At 42.6% G+C, this 19,878-nt stretch overlaps 1 protein-coding gene across 1 annotated transcript in view; it reads left to right on the forward strand.

Moving 5' to 3' along the window:
* The window catches only part of LOC104570966 (uncharacterized), a 46,839-nt gene that overhangs the window by 5,312 nt on the left and 21,649 nt on the right, over positions 1–19,878 (forward strand). The window contains exons 4-14 of the mRNA XM_088538655.1: positions 2,589–2,648; positions 3,016–3,147; positions 4,231–4,364; positions 5,009–5,103; positions 5,691–5,745; positions 7,071–7,214; positions 7,851–8,129; positions 8,473–8,478; positions 8,527–8,641; positions 9,674–9,833; positions 11,192–11,259. Of these exons, the coding sequence (XP_088394781.1) occupies positions 2,589–2,648; positions 3,016–3,147; positions 4,231–4,364; positions 5,009–5,103; positions 5,691–5,745; positions 7,071–7,214; positions 7,851–8,129; positions 8,473–8,478; positions 8,527–8,641; positions 9,674–9,833; positions 11,192–11,259 (1,248 nt within the window). The remainder of the gene's footprint in view (positions 1–2,588; positions 2,649–3,015; positions 3,148–4,230; positions 4,365–5,008; positions 5,104–5,690; positions 5,746–7,070; positions 7,215–7,850; positions 8,130–8,472; positions 8,479–8,526; positions 8,642–9,673; positions 9,834–11,191; positions 11,260–19,878) is intronic.

Genomic DNA, 19,878 nt, shown 5'->3' on the forward strand with positions numbered 1-19,878 from the left:
CCCACCTAGATCAAATGATTTTTTCATCTGCAAATTTAATATCTACATTAGAACCATAAACTTATAAACATTTTCACACTTACTCAGCTTTTGTACAGAAGTGAGAATGGAGCTTATGAAAATATATAAATATTTCCCTGATGAAATATTAAAAAAAGCTGTCCCCACTGATGATTTATCTCTGAACAATGTCAAATGCAGATTAACATTCAGTCTGTGTGTCTGTGTGTTATTTTTATGTACAGTTGCAACTTCCCTAGTTATGGATACTAGGGATGTTATAGGTCACTAAATCTAGTTGGCTCTAAGACTCGAGTGTTTCTCCTTCCCACAGGCTGCTGAAGTGCAGCTGGGTGTGCTCCAAGACCCAGGAGGTCTCTCCCTCCCAGCTGGATGGATGCAGCTGCTGCTGGTCCTGTGAGCAGGCTTGGTCAGTGGCAAGGTTGAGAGTGTATCCCAGATAGAGCACAGAGGTCATTCGCACAACTAGCCACATGGACAACCAGACAGAGCAGTGCCTTTACTTGCAACCTCCGCTAATGATCACGTGAATATAAATACAGCAGCCATGTCCTTTTTGTCCTTTCTCTCTGCTCAGAATTGAAGTTCCAGAGTGAAAGCACAAGCACCCCTCACTGTAGATTTGTAAGCACACTTGCAGTGACAGGTCCCTTAAATTCAGCATGACTTCGAAGTCTTGTACCGTGCCTGGACTGTGAGCTTCCTGGCCCAGTTTGTGGTTTCCTCTTACTTGTTGGTTAGTTTGGTTTGGTGTTTGCTAGCAAACCAGATGCATCTAGTCTTGCACTTGTCTTGTGATCATTGCCACAGTTGTGGATCCCTCTGATATTAGTATGCGTTCTCAGTATCCCTAATATTCCTGCCCAGATCTAGGGCCCTTACCAAGCAGCTGGTTCAGATCTTTAGTCTTTTTAGCCTGATATTTGCTAGTAAAGCACACCTATACACATGCACACAGGATTAGTTTTGCTGGAAAAATGTTAACATAGGCAGGTTTTTGCAGTTGCTGGCACTTAGATTTCCACACCCCCCTGACCTCTGCACTTGCTAGCCCATAGACTGCAGGCCCTGTGACCTGCAGCCCCTTCGCTAGTTGCCGGCAGTTGGACCTTTCAACCCCATACATCACACACCCTACACTAGCCAGTTCTTGGCACTTGGACATGTGGTCTGTGGTCTCTGTGGTTGTTGGCAGCTAGACCTACAGGCCCAGTGACCTGCAGCATTTTTTCCAGTAGCTGGCATGTACACTTTGCTGCCCTCACACAGAGAGAGTAGCAAATACACAAAAACACAGAAGAGGATAGACTGCAGTGGTCAGTCAGAAGGGCTTATTCAGATTGCATACTGTCTGGCAGCTTGCTTCGGAGTGGCTGCCTGAGTTACCCTCTTCCTCTCCCTTTTCCTGTGGGTCTTCCTCTCCATCCATACAGATATTTCCCATAAATATCCTCTAAGAAGTTTAATGTAGTCCCACAAGCCTGTACTCATACACAGTAAATTTCTCACAATCCTGCAAGACCCTCAAGTATTCCATAATGCTTTATGATAACCATATTTCTCCATTTTTATCAATTGCACAGTTTAGATTGATCCTCTTGAAGAACTACTTGGGCATAGACTTGTAATAGTCAGTCAATGAGTGGTTGAAGAGTTCTGGTGTTTCTTGTTGTTTGTATGTCTGTTTTATTTATGACTTTCCTTGTTACTTGTTATTTCTTCTGCACTGAATAGTCCTTAACCCAGGTAACTTACTGAACCATATGCTCTCATATTCCACATACTCTTAGGATGGATATATCCATATGCCTCTAAACCTGACTCTTGTCAACCATGATAGTGCTATTCAATTGTGATTCTCATGGCAGCATATGCCCTGAAGGTATTCACTCTGTAGATCCATTTGGGATGGTGTGAATGATGCAGGAAATGGTGCAAAGTCTTTGGAATGAGAACCTGATAAGCAGCAATTAAAAAAAAAAACAACAAAAACAACAACAAAAAAAACTTTGTTTAGCTATTCTCAAAAGTATGGTGCTTGCTGGAGGGACCAGGGCTAATAACGATTTTCAGGCTCACAGAACTTGTTAATCAGTGCAAAATGCAGACGCTTGTCTATAATAGCACTGTTGTACCCTCAACTAGCAGCCTCTGATGCAAGGTAGAAGGTACTTGTTTCTCAGTGAGTTGTTGGCTGCTGTTCATCCTTACCTATAAGGCACTTTGAACTCTCAGTGGAAAGCACTGTGGACATTAGTCAGCAGTGAATCACCTGATGATCATCATCATAATCTTATGGATCACTACCTGAAATCTCTTGCTTTGTCCTTTTAATAAGTCTTGAGCAATTAAGGATTATACAAAAATCCAGCAAAATTCATTAAGCAATCATGTTTGTTCAATCAGATCAAGTCCAGATATGGTGCAAAGAACCTAAAAAATATGAAAACTGTGTGTTTCTTTTTTTGTTATCCACTAAAAGCAGGGTTGGGAGTTTGTGTTTTATTAGATTGAAGCAGAAATGTGTCTGTATGAACTTTCATCTTTAGTGTTTTAAAAAATTTTAGGTCTTCACTGGCAGAGGAAAAGAGAACAGAAAAAAATACTGCACTGGGTCAAATGAAAGAGTAAGTCTTGTTGATTGGGGTATTTAGAGTCAAAAAAGATTTTTGTTTTTGTTGGAAAACAACACGCTGTAATGTATGTTGTAATATTAATTTAAGTTTTTGCTTTCTTTGCTTACTGTTTCAACATTGTAATTCTTAAGCAAAATGTAACTTGGGAGGGGAAGGTGGTTAAGTATTTTGTTTCATTATTATGTTTCTGGGTTGTTTGTTGTACAATGGAATGAAAAGCAGAGTTCAAGGTCCTTGTTGATTACAATAGTGGGCTATGTTGCTGAGTGGTTCATTAAATCGTTGAATGTCTGGTGTATTGAGCAGTAATTCAAAACATTAACAAAAGTAATGTTTTTGATTGATCTCTTAATTGTAGACAGGAAGAGAAAAATACTCCTGATCATGAGGAGGAGGAAGCAGAGAATGGAGAGGAGAGTCAGGATGGTCCCCTTCTAGTTCCTCGAGTGAAAGTAGCAGAAGATGGCTCAATTATTCTGGATGAAGAAAGGTACCAGATTCTGCAATCCAACTAGCGGACAATATATACTGGACTGCTGCTTGGTTTGTGGATAAAAAATAGTTATCTTGGACAAGGATGTGCGGAAAATCTCGCTGTCAAGAACTGAATATCCAAAAGGAGACAGAGGAGTCCTAAAACTTTATTCGAATAAAGGGAGAGACCACCGGGCATATCCCTGTGGGGTCTCTCCAATTGCTGGGGGACGCAGCCCCCCTTTTATCCTAATTTCCTGACCGAGGGACGCCCTCTCCTTTTCCCCATTGGCCAAGGCACTCAGAAGTTACAGCCTTCCCGGCCCGCCTACACCGAACTCCGGCCTCCCGCCATCTGTTCTCACCTGAGCTCACCGACTCCTTTGTCCCCCTTGCTGAAGAATGTGGGGGAATTGCCCTATTTCCCTCCTTTGTAAAGGCCCCCATCTCCTTGCAGATGGCTCTTTTTGTCCCACTAGGCTCATGGCTCCACTCGGTCTCCCCTCCCTTTGTCCTGCTCTTCAGCCAAACTGTGGAGAAACCCCCTTATTGATGAATACAGAAACTTGAGCATTCCGCTCAAGGACAAACAAGAATGTATTGATGTCTTGACAGCCAAGCTATCTTAATTTAGAAAGCAGTGCAAGCATATGATAAAATATGAGCAGCAATTGCCTACATCACCACTGTGGTGATGTAGATAATTCTCATATTTACTATGAGAAATGTATTTTTGGAGAAGAACGGAGAGAAGATGGTGCAATGTTTTATTCAAGTGAGTGAATAGTGAATATTTATCAAACTTCCAGATGTCTTTTGTTTAGTTTCCTCCTTTGTTTGTCATTCTTCACGAGCTTGCTCGTTGCTATTCAGTTGTCAGCGTGTCATTTGCTCCGGCTTTGTATCTTGAACCTTGCTGCCCTACTCAAGTGTCTGTTTTTTCTCTAACTTTGCTTAGAGTGCTATGACCGTTCAAAAATACTAGAGTATCAAATTATTGACTTTCCAAAAATCTGAATAGTTCATTGATAAACATCAACAATGTCCTGTTAGTAATATTTTCAGTAATATTTAAGTATCTTTTTGTTTGCTGTTCCAGTTTAACTGTAGAAGTACTAAGGACAAAAGGTCCATGTCTTGTAGAAGAAAATGATCCCATCTTTGAGCATGGCTCTACAACTACATATTCCAGCTTCAGGAAAAGTTTTTACACAAAACCATGGTCAAATAAAGGTGAGCATATTTTTGAGTATGCTATGCCGAATTCCCAGCTTTATTAGAAAATATTGATATTATTTTAGCGTTTATCTTCCTGAATGGAGAATGAGCAAGGCTGTTTGTGTATGTATGCGAATGTATGTGTGTGTATGAAAAGATGCTTTATTCAAACATGCTTTTGCTAAAATGGGTGGTGTTAGTAAACCTGATAACCACTAGGTGATGGGAAATGCTGGTTACTTATCTAAATAATTTCTTAATGGACATGTTCTGTATCGGTGAATTGATGTATGAAAATTGGAGAGTGTATAATTATATTGATGAGCTTAATACTGCTTTGTGTTATGTTTCTCATTAATGTTGGGAAGGTTTGTCACATGATGATAAAAAAGAAACTCATTCAACTTTTTAACTATGTAACTTTAAATTTCACTAGAATATTCCAATTCAATTTGCAGCCCTGTTAGATAACCCAGTGGTCAATTGTACTCATAATTTCTCTGATTATGTAGAATGAAAAAATGGTGTCTTCTATGAGTTATCTGCTTAGTTGTATTAATAGTTTATAACTAGTCTATTTTAGATAGTAAGAGGGATAATAACTTCTAAAGTATTTCTAAATATTGTCTTTTTTTTTTTTTTTTTTTTCTTTCTCCCAGAGACGGACATGTTCTTTTTAGCCATCAGTATGGTAGGAACAGACTTCTCTTTGATTGGGCAGCTGTTTCCTCATCGAGCTAGAGCAGAAATTAAGGTAAAAATTCAAGCATTCAAATGCTTAAACATCTATTTTCACTCTTCCGTTTCAGTTTGCTATTCTTGTTCTTCCTAGTAGTTGATAATTTTGATGCTAATTGGCTTTAAAGTAATGCTTTTAATAACAATTTAAAATATGAATATGCTGGGTTGCATTCTGATCACTGTATTTAATAAGCAGATATAGCTAATAATGATTTTATTTTAATTGAAAAATGCTGATAGTGGATGATTGAGGTTCTTTTGTGTTACTTCTTTCTGGTATCTTGTTAGTACCAACTTCTATAATTCAACCTCTACCTACATGGGATGTAATGAGGATGGACAGAAGATGATGTTGAAAAATAACCAAAAATAAGCTAGTGATACCTACTGATGACAGAAAACAATTTTTAATTGTCTATTTAAAAATTAATGGCAAAAACTTGTGTTCTATGAGTGTGCTTGTAACATTTAACAACTTCAGTTCCTAGAAAAATGTATTGTTATAAAATAGTGTAAAAACTTTGTCTTATTCTGTGTTTTGCAAACTATTATATTGTTGCGTTTCTTGCTTATTTAATTATAAACCTAACTTATTTTTAGAATAAGTTCAAACGTGAGGAAAAAGCAAATGGATGGAGGATAGACAAAGCTTTCAGTAAGTAAAGAAAACACTCCACCTCTCAATGACTCAGTTAAATGGAAGCCTCTTTCAGCATTGTCATTTTTGTGCTTTGCCTTACTTGAGTTAATTATATGAAAATTTTTGGTCTTAAATGAATTTAGAAATTAGGCACTCTCAAGGTTTTTTATAGTAAGTATGATTCACACTAAGATCTTTAGGTTTAACTTTTGGCTTTGTATTCATTCAGTACATGAGATAAATATAAACTTTCAGCTGAAGATTATTCTGCTTCACTGGAATTTAGAGCATAGTTACTACTTGTAAACTGCTTTGAGGCCCTTTAAGTGCTTTGTATGTTTTTTTGAAAGGGTCATGTAAGTCTTATGTTAGGACATGGATTCATTGTTTGCTGCTAAGATACAGTTGGGTGTCATGGTGGACGACAAGTTGACCATGAGGCAGCAGTGTGCCCTCGTGGCCAAGAAGGCCAATGGGATCCTGGGGTGCATTAAGAAATGCGTCTCCAGCAGGTCGAGGGAGGGGATCCTCCCCCTCTACTCAGCCCTGGTGAGGCCGCATCTGGAGTATTGTGTCCAGTTCTGGGCCCCACAGTACAAGAGGGATGTGGAGCTGCTGGAGAGAGTCCAGCGCAGGGCCACAAGAATGATCAGGGGCCTGGAACATCTGCCCTATGAGGAGAGGCTGAGGGAGCTGGGCCTGTTCAGCCTGGAGAAGAGAAGGCTGAGAGGGGATCTGATCAGTGTCTATAAGTACCTCAAGGGAGGCAGTGAGGAAGATGGTGCTGGCCTCTTTTCAGTGGTGGCCACTGATAGAATTATAGAAAACAGCCTGAAACTAAAGCATGAAAAGTTCCACAGGAACTTAAGGAAAAAATTCATAACAGTGAGGGTGACGGAGCCCTGGACCAGGTTGCCAAGAGAGGTTGTGGAGTCTCCTTCTCTGGAGATCTTCAAAACCCGCTTGGATGCAGTCCTGTGCCACGTGCTCTAGGTGACCCTGCGTGTGCAGGGGGATTGGACTAGATGACCTCTAGAGGTCCCTTCCAACCTTAAGCATTCTATGATTCTATGAATTTATCTATTGGTCACTTCTCAGATTTTTCTAAACTGCTAAATATTGTACTCTTTCTGCAGTCTGTTTTTTTTAAAAAAACAAGCTACCACAGTTTTTATACATCACATCTATCTGGTTTCTGCCAAGTGATATTCAGAAAAAAATCTGTTTAAATATGTAATTGTTACTTTTTAATATAACATGTAACGGTGATGATTTTACAAAAGTAGAATTTTGAAAAGATTATCAGCTACAGAGTCTTTTGTTTTTCTTTAACTGGACAGAAGAAAAGCAGCCCTTTGATTTTGAGTTCTTTGCTCAGCTCCTTGAGAAGGTTTTGGCTGATGAGGAAAAGAGAAAGCAGAAGACAGTTAAAAGCCAGAAGCTGAAAGAAGAGAGGCCATCAAGGACTCGGAAGAAACCAAAAGGTACTTCGAAAGAATGCTTGAGATACCATCATAGAGCAGCGATGTTAATGTTGCTTCAGAAATATATCACTAACAAAGTAAAAATCACATAGGGGATCTCTTCCTCTCCTGTTCTGAACAGGGCAAGAGAATTCTGGCTTCGTACCATAATTCTTTTTCAGATGTAGTTTGCTTATGTGCAGGATGGTAATAATTGGTTTCTTGAGGGACACTTTCTATAGGCCATGCTAGTATTATTGCTCTTCCAGTGTATGAAACACTGGAATACTAAAAGCGTTAATTTAATAGTTAATAAGTATCTTTGTGAGTTGCTGGTGAACTCACTTTTTAGCATCTTTGGCTCAAAACTTTGTTTTTGGTGCACTGTTTAAATTCTCATTTAAATTTTAACTTAATTTTATGATGCTGTTTCTCCGTTTAGCTGCATTTTGACTCCTAAAGTCTGTTGCAGTAAATCTATGCTGAAGTTTTTCTTTTTCATCAGTGACTGACTTCTCATGGACCTGCTTGTATGCCTAACAGCGTATCAGCACTGATTTATGAATTCACAAGATGTTACTTTTGGAAATATCTTTGAGATTTATGGCTCCTAATAGTTTATCAGCCTATTAATCAGGAGCTATACGGTCTCAATAGAGAAAGCTGCCAGTTCAGAAGCTGCTAGTGATCAAGATAATTCTCAGAAAGCCAGAATTTCTGATGTAGAAACAGAAGCAGATGCTGTGATGGCTGAGAAGGAGAATGAAGAATCTTTGGGTGTTTCTGAACGGACAGAACAACAGGCTACATTAGAGCTAGCATCAGCGAAAAATAAAAGAAAAAGGAGGAGAAAAGATGATCCTGAGCAGGAAGTGGAGAACCTTCCAGAAGGGTTGTCAGCAAAAACTGCTGTCAAAAGCAAATCCTCAAAGAAAAGTAAGAGGCAATGTTCACTGCTCACCTGTAAATGTTCAAATACAAAGTTTTTATGTGAAGACACTGTGGTCTTAAAAAAGAGAATTGGGGGTTTGTTTTGTTACTGATCTGCCTTGAAAGGTGCAGAACTGTGCCTTTCAAGAAGTCAGCTTTCATACTAAATCTAAATGTTATGTTTTATTTTAGCTGAGAACATTTCTCTTAAACATTAATTATGTTGTTTCCACCAGGGTTTTCTTTGTTCTATATTAAATCTTGCTTCACTGTAGCTGGTATGTGAGAATTGGAATTTCGTGCTGTTACCTAGAATGTCCAAATCAATTTCATTCCTATTTATTAGCAGGAGAAAGTTCAGTGTGTGATACAAACGGTCATGGTCCTACTACTTTGGGAAAAGAACTGGATGGTGTTACTGAAGAAAAGCAAGATCAGACTCCTGTTGTGGAGGAGGAGAGATCAGAGTCCTGTTTACCAGTGGATGACATAACTAAAAGTGATCTCAATTTATACAGGTATTTTTTTTAATAGAAAGCTTAGGCAAAATTTTTAAAAAATGTTTATTTTTTTAGAATTTATTGAATTTGATTCTTACCATCATGTTAATTGATGTAGATGGGCAGGATTTTCAGTTTCTTTGATCAGTGACCGTGTGTCCTGCAATGTTTTAGTCATTTCCTTTCAATTTATACCCTCAATGTATTCTCTGCCCTGATGCTGTCCTTGTAACTCAGTTTACATCAATATTAAAATCCCTTCAAAATTACTTCTGGTGGAGGCAGGGGATGAGGACATTGCTTGAAGATTGCCTTATCCTAAACATTGGCTTAAAACTCTTAACCGTACTCCTACTATTTCTCTCAAAAGAGTGCTTGGTAACGTTGCTTGGAATTTATTAATAAGGGTTTCCTTGTGAAAAAGGAAAGCTGCTCAGATTTTACTTGTGTTGAACTTGCATCTTGGGTTGAGAGGCAATATTTTAGTCTTGACTTAGGACATTCTTTTACTAGAACGAATGTGAATATTTGTATTTTAGATTTTTTTTTAACATATGAAAGTGGTAAATCTAAAAACTTAATGTGAAGCTGTCTGTAATGCTTCAGAGTTTTGCATATTAAGTACTCTATATGCTTATAGTGTAATTGCTGTTTTCATACAGTTTTCTTGAAACATTTATGTTTCATCCCTCACAGGAAGTATATGGAAGAGCAGTAATTCTTGTCTTTCAACTCAATGTAGATTGTTATGGAAGATCAGGGAAAATATTTTGTATACGGTAACGTCTGTTTATAAGCCTTTATTTAGTTTAGAATATTCAGATGGTATTTTTAATTTTTCTTGTAATGGTATTGCAAAAGCACAGAAGTGGTTTTAAAGCTCATGTCATGGGGTTATCACTAAAAGTTATGGGTGTTCTAGAGAACCTGACAAACATCTAATGTACAGAATTTGCAAACTGCTGTAAATCTAAATTTTACTGTTCAACTTAATCTGTAAACAATATTAGGTTTTTATTTACATTTTCACGTGCTTTTATTTGATTTCAGCTTTCAGGATGGCAGCGATAACATGCTAGAGACAGAATCTGCTAAACTGAGAATGCTAGATACTGGAGATGAAGCATTTCAGGAAAGCCAGCTTTCAAAGTTCCCACTTTCAAAGATTACAAACAAGGAAAGACAATCTGAAGAAACTGTGGAAGCCAAGGTATTTTTTTTTATTTTTTTAAAGTAATTCTGTTTTCTTAAGATCTTCCTGTTTACTCTTAGCAGTGTTTATGTAAATTAAAGCAGCTTTTTGATGTTTTTGTAATGTTTTTACTACTTACTGAACAAAAGGCAAAAAAACTGAGACCATCAACAGAATTTAAATTCTATCAACTTAGTTGGCTTGAATGTTTTTTGTTTGCTTGTTTTGCTTTTGTTACACTAAGCTTATTCAGAGAACATAATGCTCATGTTTGCCTTATAGTTTAAACATTTAAGCAGTTTAATTACTCAAAATTGAAGCACTATAATATCAAAAAAAAAAAATGAAACACTGTAATAACAACAATGAAATTTGATGTACTTCCTTGGAGCAAGTTTCTGCTGTCTGGCATGTACTAGCGATGCTGACAGCTGATTTGGGTGGGAAGAGTATAGGACTCTGTGTTGCCTCAAAATGTATGCCTCTGTATCCCCTCATCTCTGGCTGGTATGAGGTGTTTCAGGAAAAATGAAGTAAAGTGGAGCAAGACTGAATGACTTTTAAGGAAAAAGGAAATGACTTTTAAGGAAAAAGGGTACGCTCTAACCAGTGCTAGTGGTTCAGGAACTTTTTGAGATTGCATCTAGCTTCTTTCATAGCTGTCATTGGACCTTTTTATTCATCAGTTTGTCTAGCTGACATTTTGAATCTATTTGTACTTCTGTCATCAACTGCATACTACAGCTTCAGAGTTTCTTGTTTTATGCACTGCATGAAAAAGTATATTCTTCAGCTTATTTGAAGCCTGCTGCCTAATAGTTTAATATGATATACTCTCATTATTATGTTCCCATTCATCTTCTCCAGGCTATTCTTGTTTTTACAGCTGTTTTATCCAGCAATATCTTTTATTTATGTTTTCTAAGGTGGATAAAAATGATCTTATGGATAAAGCTTGGTGTGCATTTAGATTCTGTTTCCTAAAATAAAAAAAAAAAAAGCTGCTTAATAGAAAGTAGAAAATATAAATTAACTACTTAATATCTTCATAAATACTAACTGCTTGTAGTGGGAAGTGTTAGAACAATACATTCTTCTGATACTAGTTGGTGTAATAGTCATAAGAAATAATGAACTGAACAGGACAATCTGCCATTTACATGAGCAGAGTGTAGTGAAGTAGCTGAGCTTTCAAACTAATTCATTATGGCTGCTTGAAATAAGAAGGTCCTAAAACTTTCCAAACTTGATAATTTCAAAGGTAACTATTCTGTTGTGATTCTTTTGGCCTACTATGGTTATTTTAATTTAAAAGTTATGGAACACAATTATTGTCTTGCAGAGCTGAAGTAATAAGCATTTGTTTTCTTACTTAGAACAAAGATGTATATGACTCATGTAAAACAGAGTGTGCATCAGATGGTAATTTTCAACCTGAAATAATGTGAGTAGAATTATTTTACCTTGCATTAGTACTTGAGCTAAATGTGCATTTACTTATTTTGGATACAAATTCTGTTTAATCATACTAGGATTAGATGGTAGAGCATGATGACTTTTCTTCCTTATTCAAGAAGGACTTTTGGTAGAAATTTTGATTTGGGGAGGAGTGATGCTTTGACCAAAGCTCTAGAATATTACCTGGGAATGAGGAGGAAGACTTAACTAAGCTTAGAAAACCTAGTCCTTCTATGATCAGTGGCAGCAAGAGAGATTTTGCCATTTTGTTTGGGAATGCCAGTTATGAAGGTTGGCTAAAAATTGGGTCCTGTTGATTTCTTTGAAACTAGCAGATGTTCGTCAGAGCTTGTTACCTGCACACTCCACATGTTTAATGTATTCATATGTATGGACATTTTTGCTCTTTGGAATCTAATACTAGAGTCTAGGTTTAGACACACCTCTCTGGAAAATACTCCATCTCTGTGTGGCTGTTCTCCTATGTGAAGGTAATCTTTGTTACTATTTCTTACAGTGATGTAGTAGTGTTCAATCCTCTATATGATCAGAGACTTAAAAGTCATAATATGATACTTTAGAGATGATTTAGAGATAGTTTTCTGGTTTGCATTCAGTTAGCAGCACTTCTAAATGTGAAAGTTTCATCTTTCTCCTTCCCTTATTGAATGATAGGTCACTTCCATGGTAAAGATTGTCAGTTTTATTTGCCCTGTACTAGGGTATATTAGATCTGTTGGCTAATATCTATTATCTAATATCTATTAGGTAAGATAAGGTGGTAGTTCCCAGAGTGAAGATTATTGATCATCTTTCTTACTACTTTATTGGCTCCAGTAAAAAGTGTTGGGAACTTAGGAAACTCTATTGCACTTGTTAAGGATGCAGAGATTGATAAGTGCTTCTCATTTTTCAAGAATATTTGGGTTGTTGGCAGTGGGACAGAGTATAAAAACAGCAGATCATAGTTTTGTGAATTGGATAGCCCTGAAAGGGAAGGGACAGGAAAGGGAGACAGGAAATTCTATATGTGCACTAAGTCTGTTGTACTTTAGAAGCAGCTTTCTAGTGCTTCAAGTTTTAATTTCTGTTGAAATCAGTAGGCCTGTTTTCAGTAGCTTCAATTCTGAATCCTCAGGGAAAAGAGGTATTCCTGTGTAGCAGTACTTTCTTCTGGTATTTTAAAGTTGGATTCTGTTGGAACCAGGCGCAGGACAACTGCACAGGCCTTTACGGGAGCCGAGCCGGATTACAAGACACGATCCCAATATGAGTTTAGATCTTGCTCCGTTTATTAGCGGAAGTGCACATATATTTATACCTACAAGCATCTGAGGGATATCCAGGTTAGCTACGATTGGTTGCTAGGGGGGGTTGCTATGTCCCGGCCGCATAGGCTCTTTCCCAGCTCTGCAAAGTTGTTTACCAGAGACGGCTAACTACTCTTTCCCACATAGCTCCCCATTCCCAGCCGGCCAAGGACAACTCACTAACACTCCCCAGTACATTATCAGCAAGGCGCAGGTGGTGCAGATTCCCAGCACAGTGCAGATTCCCAGCACAGTGCAGATTCTCAGCACAGCATTTCTCTACAATTCCCCCTTTTTTCTTTTGCACTAACAAAGCCTTGCTGGTAAGTGAGAATACCTTATGTCTAGTACATGCAAAAACAGAATACCTCATGTCTAATACATGCAAAAGCACAGCCAAAAACTACAAGGCCTAAACAATAAAACAACTAGTAATATTAGCCGTGATTTACTAATACATGCACCCATCCCCAAGTCCGTGTTGGTCTGTAAGGTTTTTTCCAGTCAAAGAGTCCGACGTCCTGCTGAGCAGCGTCTGTTGTCTATTGATCTGCTGATGGGCAGTTCAAGGACTCTCGATCATTTCATCGCCAAGGTTTTACCAACCGCCTGGAGCCGTAAGGTGTCCTCGATCTCCAAGCCATTCCTCTATAAGTCCTCCCTTTTTCTTCTGCATTAACCAGGCGTTATGAGTAAGGGAGGATAGCATTCGCCTTAAGCATGCAAAGGCACAGCTGACTAAGCCTAGGATTAAAAGCATAATAATCAAAAGCATTAAACCTGTCTTAAGCAAGGATTTCAGCCACCCACCAATACCCAATAAATTAGTTAACCCATCCAGTCCAAAGAAGCCCACATCCTTCTGTATCTTCTGGGTGTGTTCCATCAGCTGTTGGATTTGCTGGTGGATTGCCTTAGAGTGGTCTTGCAGATCCATACAGCACATTCCTTCAAAGTCTTCACATCCGTGCCCATGGGCTAGCAGCAGGAAGTCGATGGCCGCTCTGTTTTGTAGCACCGCGTGTTGCATCTGTGATAAATCTAGCGCAAGATTAGAGAGGACATGACTGGTGACATTTGCTTGTTTAACCACCCAGCAGGATAGGGTGTCTAGGACTTTGTGAGCTCGCGCCGCTGCCGCCCCCAGTACAAAGAAGGATGCCAAAATTACCTCCCACTTGGACCAGAGATGGACGTTGTCGTTACAGTCCTCCGTCTGGGTTATGCTACGTGCCATTCGTCGAGTTCTTCTTTTGACCCTGGTGCTGTTAGGATGGACCCAGGGCAAAGCCATACTTACTTGGCCTACTGTACATGGACCCCCTATGGGCTTTGATGGAATTCCGGACCAAGCCCGGTTGCCGCATATGAGAAAATATCCTGCAGGCAACGTCCGAGGGGTTACAGGGCTGGATCCCGGATGTGAGGAATTGTGGGACATCTTACCACACCATTTATTCCAACGACTCCCGTTGCTGATTGGGTACAACCAGGTGGGCGCCTGAGAGCTACTGCGACAATTATTACTATAACCCGAAGCGCAACCCTTTTGCGATGCATTAATATAAAGGCAAATAGAAGCATTAAGAGAATCTATTAACTCTATCTCCTGTGGTTCAGGCCCTGCAGGCAGGTTGTGGCTCCAAAGATCGAAACGGTTGATTCCCGTTGCCAAGTTCTCGAGTGCTGTCAATCTTTTCAAAGTTTGAGGATTCCCCAACGACAGCATTGCCTTTACTGCATTCCAGAAATACTTCCACGTGGTCTCGTTTACAGGTACCCCAACTAGACAGGTTACAAAGAGGGTACTAGGGGTGGCCAGACTAGCGCAGAAGCGCGTGGTATTTAGCTCTCGAGCTAAGGTCACCCAGATGTTCTGTCGAGGATCAAACAACCGTGGATGGTACCCTGGAGCCCCTTCCGTTCCAGAGCCCAGTACCCAGAACATCAGCAACGCTGCTGCCCACCACTGTCCTGCATGTCCCTTTCGACAGGACGCTCCCTCGTATCCGTGGGCCCTTTTGCAGGGCGAGTCCATCTGCTGGGAACCCATAGTGGACCTGTGGGTGTAGAAACACACATATGCCCTCGACCATTGAATACAACTTCTGCTGGACCCTCCCATAACCCGGTCCGAGGGTGCCGGTAGTGCACGCTCATAGATGATTCTTGTATCTTTTGACTACGGACCTGCTGCGCGTGCACCCACATGGGGGGTTCCGTGTCATCTCCAAACACACAAAGATGGTTTAATACAAACAGTGTATAGGACAACCGTTCTTTTGGGTCTGTCATTTCCTTAAATTTCATCAGGTAATCTTTTAAGGTGCGACTAGCCCGTTCTACCATGGCTTGGCCAGTGGGTGAATTTGGAATTCCCCTGACATGCTTAATACCCCATTTTTCACAAAACTGACGAACGCTGTCACTGGCATATGCCGGACCATTGTCTGTCTTAATCACTTCTGGGACTCCTAATACTGCAAAGCAAGCGGTTAGATGTTTTTTCACATGAAGGGCTCTTTCCCCAGGCTGAGCGGTTGCCCATATTACATGCGAGTAAGTATCGATAGACACATGCACATACTTAAGTTGAGCAAACTCCGGAACATGTGTGACATCCATCTGCCATATCTCTAATGCCTTCAGGCCCCTGGGATTCACACCAATGCCCAGACCTGGCCCATGATGACTACATTGGGGACAGGCCTGCACAATTCCGCGGGCATCGGACATAGTTATACCATACATCCAGATCAGGCCTTTGGCATTAGTGTGGAACTGTTCATGCGCAATACGGGCGACTTCAAAACAACTCAGTGGCCCATGCTCGCGCACCAAGCTCACTAACCGGTCAGCCCGATCGTTACCCTCCAAACCTAGTGTCCATTGATGGCTCCAGACGTGGATGACACAGAACACCGTCAAGCGCCACCTCACCGCTCTTTTGATTTTGATTTGTAGAAACAGCTGGAACAATCGCTGGTTAGAAGTTTCTTTCAAAAGAGCATCCTCAATTCGCTGTACTACGATGACGACGTACAGGGAGTCCGATACAATATTCAACGGGGTGTCCTTCCAGTGCATCAGCGCCCATGCGACAGCTGCCAATTCTAAAGTCTGCAACGAGTCACCTTCTACTGCTTGTAGGGTGTGGGCTTTCCATAGGTCTTTCTCCTTCCAGGTGATATCCGCCCTTCTGGAAGATTTTCCTGCATCTGTGAACACCGTGAGGCCATCACGCAGAGGTCTTTCTACACACTTTGGTCTTTCTACCCACGAATAGCTGGTAAGAAAGTGGCCAAGCTTTCCTGCAGGCCTTTCCGAAGTCACCTCCCCAGGGAACTCCAGGAGCGCTAGCTGCAGCGCAGTGGAGTGCCACAGGGCCCATTCCAAATCTGCCGCCTGCAGGGGAAGGTGGATCGCCGCCGGCTCACCCCCTGAGATTGCCAGCACCCGAATTCTCCCACGGCGGACCATGTGAGCCACCGCTTCCAACCGAGGGGTCACACTCTTGCACGGTTGAACTGAGGAGAAAATCCATTCTAAAACTGCAAGGTAGTCTTCTCCCCCTTTTTTCTTTTGCCACTGCATGACTACCGCCGTGAGGGAATTCTCCCGTGAAAGAATGAGAAGGCGCAAAGGCAATCCTGGAAGATACCGCGGGCATAAGCGCGTAGCTACTAACTCCCCTAATCGTTCGACACAGGCTTGCTGCGCTGGCGTGAGCGAAATCGGCTTCCCAGCGTCTGTACCTTTGAGCAAAGGACGTAGTGGCTCAAGGCCTCATTAGAAATACCCAGCAATGAACGCACCCATTGTAGATCTCCCATTAGGGTCTGCACATCAGTTAATGTACGTAAATTCACATGTAAGGTAACCTTTTGAGGAGCGACTGTGGATTCTGTAATAACCCAGCCAAGGTATTTCCATGGGCTGGTATGCTGTACCTTTTCCGGAGCGATGACCAGACCGGAGCTGCTGAGTGTGTTGGCAATTGCTTCCTCATCCTCTGTCGTGAATCGAGTCTTTCGGGCAAACAGGATGTCGTCCATATAGTGGTAGATGATGGTATCAGGCCATCGTTGTCGGAGAGGCTGTAAAGTAGCAGCGACAAACATCTGACACATGTTTCGCATACCTTGAGGCAGGACGACCCACCGGAAACGCTGTGCCGGTTCTGCACGGTTCACCGAAGGTAGCGTGAAGGTGAACCTCGAGGAATCCTCCGGAGGTAAAGGAATGGTATAGAAACAGTCTTTTAAATCCACAATCAATAGATCCCACCCCTGAGGTAACATGACAGGGGATGGAATCCCCGGCTGTAGCGCACCCATAGGTTCCAGTATCCGTAATGACACAAGCATACCCTTTCCCCCAGGTTATCAAGTCCAAGGCTCCCGTCCATTTTCCCGTGTTCCAGGCTCTCAGCATCACCTTACACGGACCCGTTTTTACTTCTGTCAGGGCTCCCTTTAGCCCAGCCCTATGCTTGACCATCCGAGGGACCAGGCTACCCTGGTGCAATCTCAAAAATTTAAAACATATACTGCTCTTGCCAATTTTTCGTTTTTCGTAGCTGGCATTTCAGCGTTTGGTTCATGTGTTCCACTATGTCATGGTCCTCAGGATGCAATGGTATGGTGAAAAAACAATATTTTAAATCAATTATTAAGTATTCCCCTAAGCTCTGTCCAAGGATATAAGTCAGAGTACGGCTCCCAGTCCTCCATCGGTGGGGGGGGTGGGCGGGGGAGGTGGGGGGGGACGCCGTAGTCTGAGTTATTCCTGGCTTTCCCGCTTTCAAATTCTGGACTTTCTTGTTGTGCTTATTTAGCCCTCTCTGCTGATATATATTACACAATAAAGATCTAAAGACCACAGACACAAACAGCACAAACACAATTTCTGTCCAGTGGCACGACCTCACGTAGCTGTGCACTCCACTAGTGAGTTCCACTGGTTGTCGGCAGGACACTGAGACTGAACATTCTCTCGAGTTGGCAGATTAGAGGGTTGCTGTCAGGCTCCTAACTCGGCGGGCGTCCCCACAGAGACAACATGGGTCTCAGTGTTAGGAGTCTCACCCCCCCCCTCTCTCTGCACTGTCTGTTTATGCCCGGTGCATCCTGCCACGTAGGGCCAGTACATGCCAGCAGGCAGACCGGGGAGTGGACAAACTCCAACTTCAGTCACATAACCTTCCCTCCTGGCTGCGCAGGTGCGCATACCAGTAAGTGGTCCCAGCCATCAGTCTGAGGGTCCTGCCTTTCTCATCTCCCTCCCTCTCGGGTGTTTGACCTTCAAATTAATTTAGAGGATGTTTGCAGTTAAGTTGGCTACAAGCCTGGTCGAGCAGCCGCCTTCAACTGCTTTTCTGAGGAGGTCGGCTGTGAACCTGGCTGAGCAGCCGCCTCCGCGCTCCTTATCTCTCAGCCTGGGCAGGCAAGCATCTTCTTTCTCAAGATCTTGGATTCTATTTCGCACAACAGTTTTATGACTCTACGGATCATACAGATTTCCAGCTTTCAGCCATACCTCGTGTCAGCATCAATATACAAAGGACACAACACATAATAGAGATGAACATAGCAAATAGAAACAATAGCCCTAATAACGGTTTCCGTCCTCACTTAAAGCATTACAGTTCTACAACCCCCACTTTTAAAAGATGAATCAAATTCCTCTGCACCTCCCTCCTGGCTTTCATCAAGCCCTCAGCAACATAAGTCTCCTTGATCTCATTCGCCTTCTCTTCCCCAGCCCCCCTTCTCCTTTTTTCAAGGCGATCTAACAAGTCCTGGACCCAGCCAGGCCGTTCTTCAGGTGTGACGGGCGGGGGGGGGGGGGTGTGGAAGCAGGGGCACAGACGGTGTAGGCGCCGCAGGTGCAGGCACAGAGGCAGGCACGGGCCGGGGGGGTTAACGATGGATCTCCAAACGCCAGCGGTTTTCGGTGGCGTGGCGGTCCCGGCCCTGAAGTGCTCGCAAAGGCGGACGTGACTCCGGCGGCCACCTTGCTTTTGGCTTTCACATCGGATTTGAATACTAGGTGGGGCTCGGCTTGGAACCCATTCTCTCTGCACCAGATCGAAAGCTTGCAGAGGGTCTGTTCTTCAGTAGCTTGCTCCAGGGATTGCATAAGCCTATTCACCAAATTTCCGTAGGACTCCCGCAATCCCTGCTTCACCATCGTAAATGATGGGGCCTTTCGTTCTGATGGCACTAAAAACAGCGCCTGCTTCCGTGAAGTATTATACATGGGCATCGAGTAGGTTAGCTGAGTCGCGGGGTCACCATAGAGATCCCATCCCATAAGCATCTGCCCAGTCACACCACACAACGGATCTCCCAAGATGTTACGTGCGTTCACCACCTTTTGGATTTGTTTCTCCCACTCCCGTTCCCATAACAGATATTGCGCGGGAGTGAGGAGGACCTTCGCTATCATTACTTCTCGCCACGTACAACCCAAGTCCTTAGCCGTTTTACTACCCCCAATGGTGGCATCGCAGAGAGAGTCCCCTATCTCCTGCCACTCGGTGGCACTATACATAAGTTCCAGAGTTTGCAGATGTCCCATCTCTTGTGCCCATCGTAACAACTCATAGAGTTTCTTCGTACTCACAACCGCCTCTCGCTTGGCGAGAATATACAATAGCAGCTGTGTTGCCGCCCCCCAGTCCATGGTTAAGGCGGTCTTCGCGGAGGGGCCCCGACGGCTCAACCGCCCCCGCCCCTAGACCCTGTGCCCAGCACTGTCCCGGCGGTGTGGGTACCTCACACCGGACGCCGCTTCCCAGCTCCTCAATCCTCCGTCACGCTGTGGTGACCCTGGACTTTCCGCGATCCTCCGTCAAGCCGCGGTGACCCCGGATCTTCCGCCCGCGGATCTTCCCCCGTCAACCGTGGCTATCCAGGATCTCCGACCTGCCACAGCACCTTCCTGCCGCCAGGTCCCGACGACCCTGCCGTTGGGTCCCTGTTCGGGCGCCAGATGTTGGAACCAGGCGCAGGGCAACTGCACAGGCCTTTACGGGAGCCGAGCCGGATTACAAGACACGATCCCAATATGAGTTTAGATCTTGCTCCGTTTATTAGCGGAAGTGCACATATATTTATACCTACAAGCATCTGAGGGATATCCAGGTTAGCTACGATTGGTTGCTAGGGGGGGTTGCTATGTCCCGGCCGCATAGGCTCTTTCCCAGCTCTGCAAAGTTGTTTACCAGAGACGGCTAACTACTCTTTCCCACATAGCTCCCCATTCCCAGCCGGCCAAGGACAACTCACTAA

This window comes from Tinamus guttatus, unplaced genomic scaffold (genome assembly GCF_059628265.1).
Source record: "Tinamus guttatus ecotype Peru unplaced genomic scaffold, ASM5962826v1 Tinamus_guttatus_pri_ptg001135l, whole genome shotgun sequence".
Classification (NCBI taxonomy): domain Eukaryota; kingdom Metazoa; phylum Chordata; class Aves; order Tinamiformes; family Tinamidae; genus Tinamus; species Tinamus guttatus.